General features: G+C 39.0%; 1 protein-coding gene across 5 annotated transcripts in view; it reads right to left on the bottom strand.

The window, feature by feature from the left end:
* ST7 (suppression of tumorigenicity 7) overlaps window positions 1-17,523 on the bottom strand; it is a 252,225-nt gene that overhangs the window by 54,389 nt on the left and 180,313 nt on the right. For all 5 annotated transcript variants that reach the window (XM_043589321.1, XM_043589323.1, XM_043589322.1 and 2 more), the window contains one exon: window positions 6,237-6,351. In XM_043589321.1, the coding sequence (XP_043445256.1) occupies window positions 6,237-6,351 (115 nt within the window). The remainder of the gene's footprint in view (window positions 1-6,236; window positions 6,352-17,523) is intronic.

The following is a 17,523-nucleotide window of genomic DNA, read 5'->3' as shown; positions in this document are numbered from 1 at the left end:
TTGACAAATCTACCTTTTGGTTTCCAAGTCAGCAGGACACCCTGTACAAAGCTATAAAAGGCCATCATTTCTCAGTGATTCATGCTTACCAGCCTGAAACCATAGCCCATGGTATCAATGCTGAGATATATATATAGATCTATATCTATATCTATATCTATAGATATATCTATATATATCTATAGATATAGATTTATAGATATATAGATATAGATATAGATCTATATATAGATAGATATCTATCTATATCTATAGATAGATAGATATAGAGATAGAGATAGAGATAGAGATAGAGATAGAGATATAGATATAGATATAGATATAGATAGATATCTATCTATATAGATATATAGATATAGATATATATTTTTTTTCCCCTCCAATGAAGCAGCTATGTGATTCATTTGCCCATCTTTTACACAAGGATGCTCTTCAACACTTGCCTTGGTATCTTGACCTTTTCCATAAGAGCCAGCCCAGGAAAGGGAGCCAGACTGGGCTTACAGTCTGTCACTAGGGACTGATTGCATTTCAAACCTTCTTTCTTGAATACAGTTTAATTTTGTAGTAGATACATCTTAGAAGCTGTTGTGCCTATGGCATCAAAACTCACAACTATACACTTGACTGAAAAGCACTGTTTTGGAGGTCTGGACTGCCTGACGCTCAAAGCCTGACACTGATGGCCTAAATACAGATTTTACTGACTGGTCTTCCTGGCATCTCAAATCCCTCTTATTCTTGCCCATTCCTTAAACATAAATGGAAGATAGCCTCATGCAAAGAGAGAGTATCCAGTGACTACTTCAAAGGAACTGTTATGATAGTTGAGTAGCTTGTGTTAGTTGTAAGGCCTTGGGCAATGAACAAAGTTTATGAAATTTTTGCTTATAACTACATGCTGACTCTGCAAAACAGTATCAGCAAAAAGCTTATTCTCTGAATAGTCTCAACATAGAGTAATTCCCCAGTGCTTTCTTTAGAACCTCTGTTTTCAATCTACTGAGATGAAAGTATTTCCCCCAGTGTTAGAAACATGTCCTGATCTTAAAAGTATACCCTCTGCACGTTACCAGATAGCAGATAATAGTGCTAATTTAGGATGGGCTCGATGGCACCAGTAAAAATGGTCTTGATACAGTTGTTGCATTTATATAACATTCATGACTATATAAAAGACCAGTTGTCCCTCACAGGGAAATTTCTGTCCCCAAATTTAGGGCAATCACTGAATGATCTAATGGAGTAAATATCCAGAAGAACTTGGATTTGTATTTCCATTGGTGCAAATTGCCCCAAGGCTGAAACAATTTGTTTTTTGATCAGAGTGAAATTCCTGGCACTTTTTTTTTATCGGCTTTCCAAAAGCTTAAGGATTATCAGTAGATAAAACTGAACATTTCCATTCTTATCAAATATCTATCTACCTACCTGTCCTACTAGATCCATAATTAATTTTAATAGTAGGCCACAACACTGCCTTTTCGGGGGGCACAAGACGGGGCTCTTATTCCCTCATTTTAACTAACATTTTATATATGGTTCTCCTTTTGAACAAAACTGATGGAGAACAGTGGTGAAGTTCAGGAGTGGTGATCCTGGCTCTTTACAATGGTTAAGAATTATTGAATACTTAATGTGTACCCCACACTGTTCTAAACATTTAACATGGTTTAACTATTTTAATCTTCACAACAAATTCCCAGCTGTGTGATCTTGAGCAAGTTATTCAGCCTTTCTAAGCCTTGATTCCATTTCCAGAGAAGGAAACCAAGGCTTAGAAGACTAAGTAATTTGCCGAAGTTCACTCAGCTAGTGAAAGGCAGAGCTAGGGCTTGATCTCAGCAGGCTGGCACCGGGCAAGTTCTCTTCATCATCATCTGTGACTGCCTTTTGTGTCCCCAAGGACCGCTGACTAGAGACAGACAAAACTAGACACTCTCAAAGGTATCTTATAGCACTCAAGTTCACATTTAGTTGTTCTATAAGATTCTTCTAAAATTGAAATGCACAAGTGATAATGAATAAAAAATGCATGAATTCTTTTCTACATCGCCACCCTAATCTTTGAGACTTAGGTTTTCAACATAGGTGGTCTACAAGCACCTTTGAAAGGCAACCCAAAGCTTGTAACAACTTTCTCAATTGTTCTGAAAGAAGTTCTGATGACTTAATGATCTTAAAAACATTCCTGTGTTTATAGCTAATGTATGACTAAAAAAAAAAAAAAGTTGATAAATCTCCAATTAATGAACGCCACACATCAAATCTTTGTGACTAAAGAAATCAGGCACAAGGTGACTGAAAATAGAAAGCCAGATTTGGAAGAGAATTTCAGAAAGACAAGCAAATAGAGATATACCACGTTCTTAAAGAATCTTAAAAGACACTTTGGCATCACTGAAATTCTGCACCATGGCTCCGGCCCACTTAATTCATGCCTTTCTAAAAGTAGTGAGAGAAGCAGAGCAAGTCATTTCAGCAAAGCTTACATTTATGAAAAACACATGGGCTTTTAGAGCCAGAGAGACCTGGATTTGAATTCCAGTTCTGCAGTTTTCAAAGAATGTGATCTTGAAAGTTACTTAAATCCACAAGCCTCAGTTTCTGCATCTGCTAACATGGAATAACTACCTCCTTACAGGTTATTGAGAGCTATAGGTAATGTGCATGATGTTATAGGTAACATTATTATTATATTAGAGGAACGTGTATAATGTGCTTAGCACATTGTAAGTCCTCAGTAAACTATAGCTAATAATAACAATAATAAGAGTGGTGTTAATAACAAATAAAAATAAAAAAATACTGCCAACAGCAGAGACAGTGGAAGCAAGATGGCTAAGACCAAGGGCCTAGAGTCAGACCACCTCTTTTTATCCTGGATTTCCTTTCTTCATGAAATTCATATCTTACTGAACAAAGACTGACCTCAGTTTATCTCTTTTCTCTCACCATATAACATCTCCATGGCTTTACTTTAACGTCTTAGGCTCTGCATCTGAACAAGTTACTTAACTTCTCTCTGTTCCAGTTACCACAGCTATAAAATGGGGCTAATAATAGTATCTACCTCCTATGCTTGTGGTAAGCATAAATGAGTGTATCTGCATAGAGCTTAGAATCATGTCTGACCCTGACACAATGTAAGAACTCAATAAATACTAGCTGTTGCCACAGTTATTTTAGTCATTGTATGAAGGACTCTAAGAGCAGGATCAACCACCTGGATAAAAACTGCCCACCCGTAATGTGAGTTGGCAAATTGAAAAGAGTATGAAAACTCCTAAGGATAGCAAGACAGCACTTCAGACTAATGGCTGGAATAACATAACATGAGAAGATATCTAAAGGGCAGAATCAAAATTAGACGGCAGATTACAGAGAGGTATGAACAAGTAACCGGTAATCCTCCGAGGGATCCATGTGCTTCACTGCAAATGGAGTTTGTGAATGTCACTTTTAAAACTCAAAGACAAAAAAAAATTGTTTTAAAGATGAAGAACAAAAAGACTGAAGCAAAGGGATACATGTTACCTTCCTCCTTTCTTTGAACATGTTGGTTTCCCCTTGCACCTTGCCATACTTCTAAATCCTTTTGCAAAGGTCAGAACAGCAGTACAAACCCCACTATGTCACAACTTCCCAACGCACTCTTTAAAAAATTCGGCCACTGAGTAAAAGTAATAAAGAAGGACTGTACCCATAAACCATCCAAGAAACAACTACCCAACAAGAGCATTCCAACTTGCAAAGATAACATATAATCCTATTGCTCTGGGTGTGGCTCTGTGAACAGGCATGGAGAGGCTGGGATTCAAAGTGCTGTCTCCAGCATCTCATAGATTAGACTGATGACATCTGAACCAGGGTGAAGAACAGGGCGCCCCTAACTGCTGTCTGTACTCCAAGCCCTCTAAAGCACCCACACCTTGTACAGGGCCAGAAAATGAGGCAACAATTCAGTCAAGATCCTCTGGGTCTCCTGGAAAAGCAGGAGGGATGAACTTGAAACAGCCCATTTTATGGTATGGGGTGAGGAACAAGAGGCATGTTTTTTAAAAGTCTTGTGTGGTTGCGGCTTGTTCTACAAGAACAGTAACTTCAGCAGCCACTTCATTATATTTCTACTGTAAATGACTGAGGCCTGAGCCAAGTCCGCACCAAAACACCCTCCAGAATTCAGTCGGGGTTAGGTCATCTGCAGTCTATTGACAACTGCTGAACTCAAAACCCCTAACAAGGCATCTCAGCAACAGTATGTGTCCTGCCACTAATGAGGCTCTTTTTCCATGAATAATGAATAAGAACATCATGTCTGTTGCCAGGTACACAACATAAACAAAGCTCAACACAAGGGCCCTGGTATGGTGAGTTTGTCCATTTGCAACAAAGGAATTTTGCAAAGCGTGAGCCAAGTTTTAGTGGAGGGTGGGACGGGCTGTTGTAACAAATAATGTGAACATATGTTATCAGAATCTAATAAATCAGCATTTGGTTGGTGTGGAACAGAGGCTGTGCAACGGGATAGACAGAGATGACAGAAAGCTCCAAATGAGTTCATTTCTCTATTTTACAATCGGTCTTATAACACAAAGCTGATGATTTCTGTAACGAACGGAGATCGTCATGAAAGGAGCCTTATGGGATTTGAGATATTAAAGGCTTTACCAGTTACATCTTTTTTTTCTTAAGCCTTGGTGTACCAGGTTGAGCACAGGTCAACACTAGGGATGAGAACACTGAACCCTTGCTATGGCATTGATGGCTACAGGGTAGGATCTAAAAAAGGTGCATGGCCACATGAACCCAGTGCATGGTACTGGGTTCCTTTTGTACCAAAAGACCCTCAATGTATGAGCATTTTGCCTATAAGCTAGTCTTATGGCTTAGATTCCCAAGGTCAGACAAATAGTGAGATTCCAGCAAATAAACAGAGAACAAAAGTGAGCTGACATGAAGGCCAAACAGTTTTTATTTTGTTTACTATAAAGTATGCCACAAATACTTTTCTGTCTTTCTAAAATCAGTTCCATACTAGGTAGCATGTATCTTGTTACACAGGGTGCTTGTGTTCACACAGGCCAAGTAATGCCATCACTGGCTGAGGGCTTATAGTTTCCATTGATTTGAGCAAGAATTAACAACAAAACAAAACTAAAAGAGTCTCCCAATGCCTCAGTTTCCCCAACTGTAGGAGAGGACAACTCCAACCTACTTCAGAGATTCCTTATGAAGAACTGTATTAAAATAAAATGGCTTGTTCTATTTGTTTGAGGAGTTCCTGGGAAGTTAGATTTGAATGGTTCTTTAAATGCACTGAAGATGCTTTACTAAGGAAAAGAATATTTCATAAAGCAAAAAATTAGTATGTGACAAAAGTAATCACTCCCTAATGTCCATTTTATAAGCAAACATGTTTATTTTGGGGAGAGAGTTAATTAAACAAGGTAGAATGGCATAAAATTCCACAGAGATTCCAGTGGCTAGGTCATGGCAGGTAATTATGTGGGTAATTCTTTTGCAATTAATCAATTAGTGAATTCACAGACAATGGCAATATTAACACAAGAGTTTGGAAATCTTTGAGATGTGTCAGTTTATTAATAACAGGCAAAATGGAATAACCTCACGGGAAAGTAACCTAGACGGTGAAGGGATTTCAAAGCCCTTCACGTGAAGAGATGGGGGGTATTCTGCTAATGAGGAGAAGACCTGGGATGAAGGGCACATTATTTTATCTTTAAATATTTACTAAGCTATCATAAGGGCTGCAGTAAGGGCCACTAGCTGTTCTATATTGCTTCAAAGGATCAACATGACCAACAGGTAGTGGTCACAGTCACCTGATGTGGGGTCGCAGCAAGGACTCGAACAGTCAGGGCTGTCCTAACAGGATCTGTGTTGCCTGCAGAGATTCTGAGTGATTCCTGACCATGGAGGCAATAAAGCAGAGCATGCATAGCTCTTGTTGATGGGAAGAGTACAAGGGGAACCTACTGGGAGGGAAGGAGAGGAATGTAGCACAGGCCACATGACATTTCTGGCCCCCACTAAAAACCAACCATTAAACTCTAAGATTTTTAAAAATGCCATCATAAAACTGTAGGTGAAAACTCTATAAGTGGATAGTTATCAAAGTGTTGTACTATTTGAAATGGTCTTTCCAACCTAATCACTGAAATACATCAAGAAAAGAAAAATCCTCAAGTAGATGAAAATAACCAAGGACTCACCATCATACTTTGCTAAGACTGCCTGAACATCAGCATATGCTTGTAGTTCCAGAAGTGCTTCTAGAAGGTTTTCATGGATGTTGAACATGCTCAGCAAGGGGAACTCCTTCATCAACTAGGAAAGAAGAAATCAAGGATGATTAATATAGATTTCCTATTTTCTAAAAGTACAATGAGTACCAAATTGTAATATATTTAGGATAAAAAATATAATTTTAGAAGTATAGGTAATACTGAATTATAAGTATTCATACCAATTATTATTTTGTAAAGCATTAGATGCTCAAATCTTTTCCTGCTATTTTAGGAAAATGGCAACTTTGAATTGGTAAGAACCCTAAGGTGGAAGAGAATCCATATGTGAGGGGGTCTCATAAAAATGGAGGAAGACGCTTAGCAGTGGTGCTCAGTAATGTTAGAATATGATAGATGCAAATTAGGCAAAGATTGAACACTATCTCATAGGCATTAATAGGTTAACTTTGGTAAGAGCAGTTTGGACGAAAACCAGAGAACAGAAGGGTAAGCAAGCAAGCACTATACCTTGGAGCAGCCTGGTGACAAAGTTAAGGAGAAAAAGCAGGAAAATAACTAGAAGGCGATATGGGTTGAGAAAATGTGCAGGTAGTTGTAGAGAGTAGCAGAAAGGATTGCTGTTCAGGAGTTCCTGCTGGTGGCCTCAAGAAAACAGGAGTCAAGATCATTTTCCAAAACTGAGGGAATAGTTTTGGCAGGGAGGAAATTTGAAGATGGGGGTGACAGTGTAGAACAGCCAGAAAGGGATTTGTAGGATTGCTCAGGCCATCTCGAGGGCTTAACAAATTGGGGACCGTGAATTCACAGAGGCTACAACTGGCATCCTTGTCAAGTTTTAGTTAACAGTGCTCACCAGCCCAGGTACAATAGCAAAGATGTCAAATAGTGAGGTTGAGGTGGGCAGAATGGACTAGATTCAGTAAAAAGTCACAGAGCAAGAAGAGTGGGCTAGAATTAGGAAAGAATGATTAAAGCAATGGCCTAAAGGTTCTAGATAGGATGGGGAGGAAGAGTGGTCCAAAGGGAGGCAAGGGATATAATAATGAACTTCACTAGAAAGCAAACAAAGAAGAAAGGGCCAAGAATTTCAGATAAAATCTTATCTTACAGAAAGATAACCAGGTTCTTTATACAACAAAATCATATGCATATATGGTATGTGTATGTACATATGCACTGATGTATATGTACATGTATATATCCTTTATTTAATATTTTATATGGATAACTGTTTTCTATTATAAAACAATGCTCTCTTTTCTTGATGCCAACATCTTTAAAGCAATTGTGCTGAGAGAAATAATACTCAAAAAATGGCTAACTCACTGTTAAGAAACCAGTGGATACGTTGCCTTGACTATCCACTTCTTCCTATATTAGAAACATTTGCCATATTTTGTTTTTTAGAGCCAAGAATCATTTAGCATATCTATAAAAATAAATAATTTTCTGCAGTCCCAAAGAGCATCATATTACCAATGAAAAACACCTATCAAAATGATTATGTGTTCGGTAAGACTATCTGAACCCCCTAGAGACAGCCTGCAGTATTTTCACTGCAAGTAAAGGAAGTGAATAAGACTATACCACACATTGTCAATGTTCTGTAACCAATAAAAGTATCTCTTGTTCTGGTTCACTTTGATTCTGGTTGACATCACTCTTTGATTCCCCCCCCCCCATTTCTAATTAGGGCTCGTTAGAATTAAAGCTCTCTGTCATTCAGCATTTGGCAACACAATAAAGACATTCTCTAAACTACAACATTTAAACATCTGCCATTTTTGACCAGTTCTTCAGGTAAGGTCAAACTTCAAGGACTTAAGTCTTATTCTGTAATTTTAAAACCGTAGCAGCAAATAGTAGCACGCTGCAGCTTAGAAACTGAGAGGGAGTCTCGCCAAGACACAGTGAGACCATGTGAGCAAACACAGGAGTCTCAGCCTGTTTCAACAGAACTTGAAGCAGGACACTAGGCGTCTGGGCAGCAGCACTTTCACGGGAAGCTTCAACATGGTACACAACATCCGAAAAAATAATCACCAATAACAGATTTTAAACATGGCAAATGGCAAACGTTGGAGAAGTAATCAAAGTCATACGACAATTTGGATTCTAGCTTTGCTTGTTTAACATAAACAAGGAAAAGTGAGCCTTCCGCTGGCTCCACCTCTCTGCAGCTATCACCTTGCTGTCCCCAGCCCCTCACAAGAAGGTCTCTTAGAAAAAAGCCATGCACGCTCTGCTTCCTCGGCTCCCTTCTTTCCTCACTGCATAGCTGCACTCTGGCTTCCACCCCACAGCTCCTCGGACTCTGCTCACCCCACATCTACAGGTGACCCAAACTGTTCCTGTGGATACTCTCCAGTCTCTTTCCTTGCTTGACCTTGGCAACGTTTGACAGTGTGATGACTTTTCCCTTAGAACTCTCTTCTCTCTTGGCTTCCTCAACACCATTCTCTTCTGGATTTCTCCATACTTATCCCCTCACTCTTTCTCTAGTTTCCCCCTACATAGGAGTAAGTAGTCTCCCCAGTTATATCCAGTACTCTTCTCATAAACACCCTGACATCCAGGATAGCTCTTGGGTCCAGGGTCTCAATACAGGCACTACTGTGAAGATGGCTCCCACATTCTCACATCCTGCTCTGACCTCCTCCTAAGCTATTAAATCCATTCATAAACTATCTCCCTAACAGTTTTGCCTGATGTATCTAATACTGTGCTCATAAATTCTTCTTCCCCAAACCAACCCTTCAAACCTATTCTCTCTTCAATAGGTATTCCTCTCTCAGAGAAAAGAACCATTAACTCCTGTTACTCTCTTTGCCCTACCAACTACAGCCATCTTAGAGGTCCCTAAACCCATGAACTACTATGTACAAAATGCTGATAGCTTTCATCAAGTTCCTAGAAAGTTGTTATACAAACAATCAGCAAACAAGCAAACACCTTAAGAATCTTACCATGTTCTCTTTTCTCTGACCTTGTTGTCAATAACTTAGTTTATACTCTTATATTATATATGGGCTAAATTGCTCAAATAGCATCTTTTTTGTCCTTGCCTCTCTGGATCACCTCCTTCCAATCCACCCTTCACACTGCTGTCATAATGGCTTTTCAAATATACACACTTAAGTCCACCACACTCCTGTTTTTAAGAGGCAACCACTGACATGGCCCTAAGAAACTAGGCAGATGTGAATACATATTTACACACAAGGCTATTTATCACAACATCATTTATAATACTGAAAAATGCGGGGCGCCTGGGTGGCTCAGTCGGTTGAGCGGCCGACTTCGGCTCAGGTCATGATCTCACCGTCTGTGAGTTCAAGCCCGGCGTCGGGCTCTGTGCTGACAGCTCAGAGCCTGGAGCCTGTTTCATATTCTGTGTTGCCCTCTCTCTGACCCTCCCCTGTTCATGCTCTGTCTCTCCCTGTCTCAAAAATAAATAAAACGTTAAAAAATAAAAAAAAATATAATACTGAAAAATGCAAGCAACTTAATGTAATCCATTGTGAGGCATTCAAGTATAATAAGACACAGTCATCTTTTATGCTATTAAATATCAACATTGGAGGTTAAATTCTCAAATAATTTTTAATGACATGGCCTAGGAAATGCTGACATACAATGTTACAATTTAAAAAGCGGATACAAACTATATTTTGCAATAAGATCATGCTTTTCTTCTCTATCTATGCATGCACAGAACCACACTTGGTTAAAAATACACCAAAATGTTTTAACAATTGTTATTTATTATTAGTGAGATTAAAGATGATTTTTATTTCTTCCTTCATATTTTCCATATGTTCTAATATATTTAAAAGGAGTATATGTACGTTCTATAAATTAGAGAGGAAAAATTATTATTTTTAAAAATATTTCCACTTATATTTTAATTTTTTTAAAACATTTATTTATTTTTGAGACAGAGAGAGACAGAGCTTGAATGGGGGAGGGTCAGAGAGAGAGGGAGACGCAAGATCTGAAACAGGCTCCGGGCTCCAAGCTGTCAGCACAGAGCCCAACGCGGGGCTTGAACCCATGGACCGCGAGATCATGACCTGAGCTGAAGTCGGATGCTTAACCAACTGAGCCACCCAGGTGCCCCATTTCCACTTATTTTTTTTTTAATGTTATTATTTTTGAGACAGAGAGAGACAGAGCATGAACGGGGGAGGGTCAGAGAGAGAGGGAGACACAGAATCCGAAACAGGCTCCAGGCTCTGAGCTGTCAGCACAGAGCCCGATGCGGGGCTTGAACTCACGGACTGCAAGATCATGACCTGAGCCGAAGTTGGACGCTCAACTGCCTGAGCCACCCAGGCGCCCCTCATTTCCACTTATTTTTTTTTTCCAACGTTTATTTATTTTTGGGACAGAGAGAGACAGAGCATGAACGGGGGAGGGGCAGAGAGAGAGGGAGACAGAATCGGAAGCAGGCTCCAGGCTCTGAGCCATCAGCCCAGAGCCTGACGCGGGGCTCGAACTCATGGACCGCGAGATCGTGACCTGGCTGAAGTCGGACGCTTAACCGACTGCGCCACCCAGGCGCCCCCTCCACTTATTTTTGAGAGAGCACAAGAAGGGGAGAGGCAGAGAAGTGGGATGGAGGATCTGAAGTGGGCTCTGTGCTAACAGCAGTGAGACTGATGTGGGGCTTGAACTCACAAATTGTGAGATAATGACCTAAGCCGAATTCAGACGCTCAACCAAGCCACCCAGGTGTCCCCAGGAAAAATTATTTCTAAGAGTACCTACTTCTCTGTTAAAAAAAAAAAAATGAAATCTTGCCATTTGCAACAACATGGATATATCTACAGAATATAACGTTAAGTGAGGTAAGTCAGAGAAAAACAAATACCATATGATTTCACTCATGAATTTAAGAAACAAATGAACAACGGAAAAAAAGAGACAAACCAAAAATAGACTCTTAACTACAGAGAACAAATTGATGGTTACCAGAGGGAAGGTGATGAGGGGAATGGGTGAAATAGATGAAAGTATTTGGGATGAACCCTGGGTGTCATATGTAAGAAGTGAATTACTGGGTTCTACTCCTGAAGCCATGACAACACTGTATGTTAACTAACTTGAATTTAAATTTAAAAACAAGAGTACACTTATCATGATGAGCACTGCGTAATGTACAGAATTGTTGAATCCCTATATTGTACACCTGAAAATAATATAAAACTGTATGTATGTTAATTATACTGCAATTAAAATTTCAAATATAAATTAGAGAAGAAAACGCAAAAAAAAAGAATACTGACTTCTAATATAAAAAAAAAACGAAAAAACAAGTAATTCACTCTAAAAATGAGCAGAGAACACGAACATAAATTGTCCAACGGAGACATACAGAGAGCCAACAGGCACAAGGAAAAGATGCTCAACATCACTAATCATCAGGGAAATATAAATCAAGATCAGCATGAGATATCACCTCATACCTGTCAGATAAGCTATTATCAAAAAGACAAAAACCAACATGTTTTGGCAAAGGTGTGGAAAAAATGGAACCCTTGTGTTCTGTTGGTGGGAAATAAATTGGTGCAACCACTGTGGAAAAAAACAGTATGGAAAAAACTAAAAATAGACCTACCATTCCACCCAGCAATTCTACTTCTGGGTATTTATCTGAAGAAGATGAAAATATCAACCCAAAGTTCATTGCAGCATTATTTATAATAGCTAAGATATGGAAGCAACCCAGTGTACATCATTAAATGAATGGAAAAAGAAGATGTGTTAGAGGCACCTGGGTGGCTCAGTCCATTGAGTGTCTGACTTAAGCTCAGGTCATGATCTCACCGTTCGTGGGTTTGAGCTCTGTGTTGGGCTCTGTACTGACAGTGGAGTACAATGCCCTTCCTCCACTAGCACTCTCTCTCTCTCTCTCTCTCTCTCTCTCTCAAAATAAATAAATGCACCTAAAAAATTGTGGTATTATATGCAATGGAATATTACTCAGCCACAAAAAGAATGAAATCCTACCATTTGCAATAACGTGGATGGACTTAGAGAATGTTACGCTAAGTGAAATAAGTGAATCAGAGAAAGACAAATATTCTATGATCTCACTTACATGTGGAATCTAAAAAACAAAACAAATGAACAAACAAAACAAAACAGAAATAGACTCACAGATACAGGAAACAATCTGTCGGTTACCAGAGCAGGGAAAGGTTGGGGGTGGGAGGAAAAGGGGCAGGGGATTAAGAGGTACAAACGTCCAGTTATAAAATAAATAAGTCATGGGGGTGTAATGTGCGGCACAGGCAGCAGAGTCAATAACATTGTGATAACTCTGATGACAGAGGGTAACTAGACTTACCATGGAGATTACTTCATTCAGTATAAAAAAACTGAATCACTGTAATATACACCTGAGATTAACAGGGTATTATATGTCATTTATACTGCAATTAAAAATATATTGGTTTCTCATCAAATTCAGAATATAAAATCCCTAGCATGGCACACACAGCTCCTCATGACCAGTCTCTGTCCACTGTGCCAGCTCGCCACGAACAGCTTTTAGTTCCTTAAATAGGTCACATTTATTCTCATTTCTATCTCCATGCTCACCCTGTGTGAAGTGCTCTCCGTTCTGCCTCCTTGATCAATCTGGACAGCTCCTCAACTTCCAGGAACCCTTACCTGCCCTTTGACTCCTTACCTCTTATCTGCCTGGTGAAGCACCCCTGCCCCCAAATTCCAGAGTCCTTGTCACAATGATCTATATCTTCCCCATGAGCCAGGAAAGAGTGTGAGAGTAGAAATTTTGGCTTATCACTAGATTCCTGGTTACTGACTGGCCCATCGTAGGTGTTCCACACATATTTCATGAATGGAATGCTTTCTAAAGGCTTTTAAAAGTTATCTCTACCTTTGGTGTACATATTATACGTGTGCTGCAACAGGCCTACTTCAGGCCCTCGGGTTATATATCCCTGAACATGTTCCTCTACCATCAAAAATCTTCCAATGATTTTATCTACACCTTAGAAAAAGTATAGTTAGAACCCATAAGCCTTGACTCAATGTAATGAAAACCTGTCTTAGAGTATGAAAATGTATGAAAATGGAACAGATGGCCTAGAGAAGTCTTCATCACTGGAGCTGTTCATACACAGAGGCCAGTCACTGGACAGAGATGCTCAAGAAAAGACACAAGACCTTTCAAATTGTGTAATTTGTAAAAGTTACAGAAGTTACAAAAGTTACTTGTTAAAGTCCCCAGCTCCTAAGCATAACTTTCAGACCCTCCCTCAGCTCAGTGCCAGATGTATCTTGCCTCTTCTGTCTTGTACAGGATTAAACTCTAGCCTTGTCAGACCAGACTATTATACACCATTCCCAGCATTCTTTCTACAGTTACTAGCCACTGTGTTTTTGCTAAAACTGTTCTCACCACCTGGAATACCTTTTCCCATCATTTACAAGGCAGCCTGTCAAAATCACCCCACCCTCCAAAGCCCAGATCAAATGCCACCTCCTAAAGTCACAGCATCATAGAAAGTGAGAGCCAGAAGAGCCCATGGAGATCATCCAAACACCCTCCTCAGTTTACAGATGAGTTCCCTCCCACCCCCACCCCACCAAAAAACAATGAAGGCTACAAATTTAAGTGATTCAGCCAAACTTAGTGCTGGGACTATGATTCAAACCCAGTCATCAGTACTGATTCCAAATTTCAACACATCAGAACCCTAGTCTCTGGCCTGCCAAGCCCAGGACAACTACACCATTTTGCTTAGGCTTCTCTGCTACAACACTTACCTACCTGCTTTGTTCTGTGCTTACATGCATGTATGAAGACAGCTGTATTACAGAGGAAAGAGCCCCATATGTGGAGTTGTTCCTGAATTTAAAACTCACTCTTTTCTATTACTTACTACCCAAGTGACATTGCACAAACTACTTACCCTCTCTGAGCCTTGGTTTCCTCATCGCCTGGGTCTAGGCTCATATGGCATCTTCTCAGACGTTCTCTACCACTCTATCTAATGTCCTCATCCCACTCACATCACCTTTTTCCACTGATTCTATCACAGTCTAAAATCATCTTACTTATTTGTTTATGTGGCTTAATATTAAATCACTTAAAAAGCCAAACAAAAAAGTAAATAGATTGATAATAGGTAATACTATTATTACAGGGGTCAGTAGAATTTTTTTTTTTTCTGTGAAAAGCCAAAGAGTAAATATCTTGGGCTTTGTGAGCCGTATTGTCTCTTGCAACTCTCAATTCTGACACTGTAGCGTGAAAGCAGCAGTAAGCAGTTACTTACAAAACCAGGCAGGAGGCCAGATCTGGCCCTCAGGCTCTAATTTGCGAACTCCTGGTTAACGGGAATAAATTAGAAAAAGTAAAAGGTCTTCATAAGAAGAGTTTCATAGTGATATTACATTTGAAAAACGTAACATCTCTTACAGACAACTGATTTGGCAGACTGTAATAAAATAAAAAAATAAGAAAGGCCTACCCATAACCCAATTCTTATGCTTCCATCTCTGTTTCCTAAAAATCATTCACATGAGTTTCTGCGCAGTTACATTCTGTGATATTCACACAGGATGGGGAGCACTGTCATAAACAGCGGAATGGATAGATCCTACATATGACAGAATGCTTTCAGCAGGCAAAAGGAGTGAATTAAGCCTAATATATCTCAATGTAGAAAAATATCAAGCAATTTTAAGAAATACTCTGTAGAGAAATACGCTGTAGAATATAGCATCTAATTAAATATTTAAATGCATACAATTCTACATATCATTTATATGGGTATGCATTAAGGAGATGTAAGGAAAGCAAACTGAAAAAGTTGCTGGTGCCTCAAGGGAGGTAAATGGTGTGAGTGGTGGTCACATGGGGGCTACAGCTTTATACTGTTTTATTTCTTTCAGAAAGGAAGGTGAACAAAGACGACAGAATTTTTTTAATGTTTATTTATTTATTTTTGAGGGGGTGGGGAAGAGAGAGAGGAGACAAGAGGATCTGAAGCAGACTCTGTACTGACAGCAGAACCGGGAGATCGTGACCTGAGCCTAAGTCAGACATTTAACTACTAAGTCACTCAAGCGCCTCAAAGATGACAGAATTTTTAATTAATGTATTACTATTTACTATTACTTAAAATTAATTCAGGGCAGTGATACTGTTTTTATTATTGTCTGTGTGTGTGTGTGTGTGTGTATGCACACATATATTTTAAAGTTGCTTCCTCAAACACAGGAAATTCATTAGCTGTCCTTTTCATTTGTAATTCCTCAAGTCAGGAACAGTTCAATTTTCATCAGTTAGACTTTGTTTTCTATTTTCAAACTGTCTTTGAAGCACAATTACTTCTTCCCGTTGGGGGTGACTCTGTAGTTCCTTAAGGTATTGATGTCTGAATAAACAACATTTGGAGAATCTCCTCAAAAAATAATGTGATCTAATAGATTTTAATACACTGTACTTGAGTCCTATAATGATATCAAGATAATAATCCAACTTCAGATAAACCACAGTTTAGAATCCCACTTCTGAAATCTCCTCCACCTGAACTGCAAAGTAGGTCCACTGACAGATGTGGTGTGAAGAATATTATTTCACCTTGAAGGATGCCTCAGAATTAAACCGACTGTAAGGTAAGTTACTTGCCTCTCTCACCCTTAGCATTGGAGGAGGGGGTGGGCTTAGACTTAGATGAGACTACTTTGTAAGAAAACTCTTCTGTCATAAAAGTTCCTCTTGCTTCTTCTCCAGAGCCACAAAGGCTCCCATGGCACTTGTATTCAAAATAAAAGAGAAGGCACTGGATAAGCAGTGGGGCTGCTGGAAAGGGTTCATCACGGGAGAGGTAGCACATTACATAAGTTAAGAGCACCACCGCCTTTGGAATCAGGTCTGGGTTCCCATCCAGGGACAGTGGGGCTTCTGAGCACCGAGTGAGCTGATTTTTCTCACCTGCAAGAGCAGAATAACACCTGGCTCACAGTGCACCCAGACACAATATGGGACCTTGACAAATGGTAACCATTATCCTTAAATAATGTTTATCCAGGTATACTGCATTTTCAAAGTGCTGTTTGTTTGTTTTGCTGTGAGTGACTAGTTTTGTTCTTGGTTTTAGCTGTCTAATACAGCATATCTCAATTTATTTCATTTTAAAATACCGTACAAAAAGTGTTTTGGTGGTATAATTAGCCTTTATATTAAGAAACTTGAAGAATGAAGATATATGATAAATACAAGGCCTGTTTTCTATAAGCTAAGTCATTCTAAATAAATCTTTAAACTCACTCACTATCTAGCATAGCTCTGTTTATTTACTGCCAGCTATCTTCTCCATGCTGGTAATTGCTTTCTCCTGGCAGTCAGAAATTTATATGCCCTGTTTTGCCCAAATATTGCAGTTCACGTGCAGTGAAAACACTAACTCTCCTATGAGTCTTCTAATACCTATGGGGAAGAACATGGGATGGGCCAAGGATAGAATTTCAGTTTCAATTTTACATCATCTGGCTATTGTCAGTTCAAGTTTATTTCAGTGGAAGAATCTGAGGCACTTCTGAGGTTAACATTTATGAGCTCAAATAGGAAAAAAAAGGAGAGTTAATTCACTGGATTTGAAATACTCTATGGACATAATTTAGAACTACAGTCTGTATGCTTTTTCTCAGCTGACTTACAGGATGAAAACAACAGTTTAAACCTTTCAAGTTTGATTTGTATCTATTTAAACGTTTTATTAGTTTAGCTATCCATGCATTGTTCTACGAGTGAAAAAAGCAATGTGAAAATTCTTACATATTTTAAGACAGGGGTAATTAAAAGAGATCCTCAACCAGATTCCTACTGAGGTCAATGCAAGCTTGGCTTAATTAAAGTTTATAGAATTTGGCCTGTATTATATTCAAACAGCAGATACTATTTTGTTATATTTGCAAGTTTGACATTATTTAATTATAGTTTCAAATAAAGGCATAAACATAAAATAGAAAAGACACTCTGTATTGCATGGTTATTATTTTGTCAGTGATTTTTACTGATACTAAGGGCCATGAAAAGAAAGATGGAATTGTTTACCAGAGTCCTGGGAGATTCATGAGAGTTCCATTTACACAGACCACTATAAAATGCAACGGTCTGAGGCTAAAACATACATTAATCAGAAAATGTCATTTTCAGAGCTAATCTAAAGGAAAATATTAAGCTGTATCTATTGAAAAATGACATGAT

Source organism: Prionailurus bengalensis, chromosome A2, assembly GCF_016509475.1.
Source record: "Prionailurus bengalensis isolate Pbe53 chromosome A2, Fcat_Pben_1.1_paternal_pri, whole genome shotgun sequence".
NCBI classification, from domain to species: domain Eukaryota; kingdom Metazoa; phylum Chordata; class Mammalia; order Carnivora; family Felidae; genus Prionailurus; species Prionailurus bengalensis.
The sequence above is the reverse complement of the archived record's forward strand: the minus strand, read 5'-3'. Positions and strand labels throughout refer to the sequence as shown.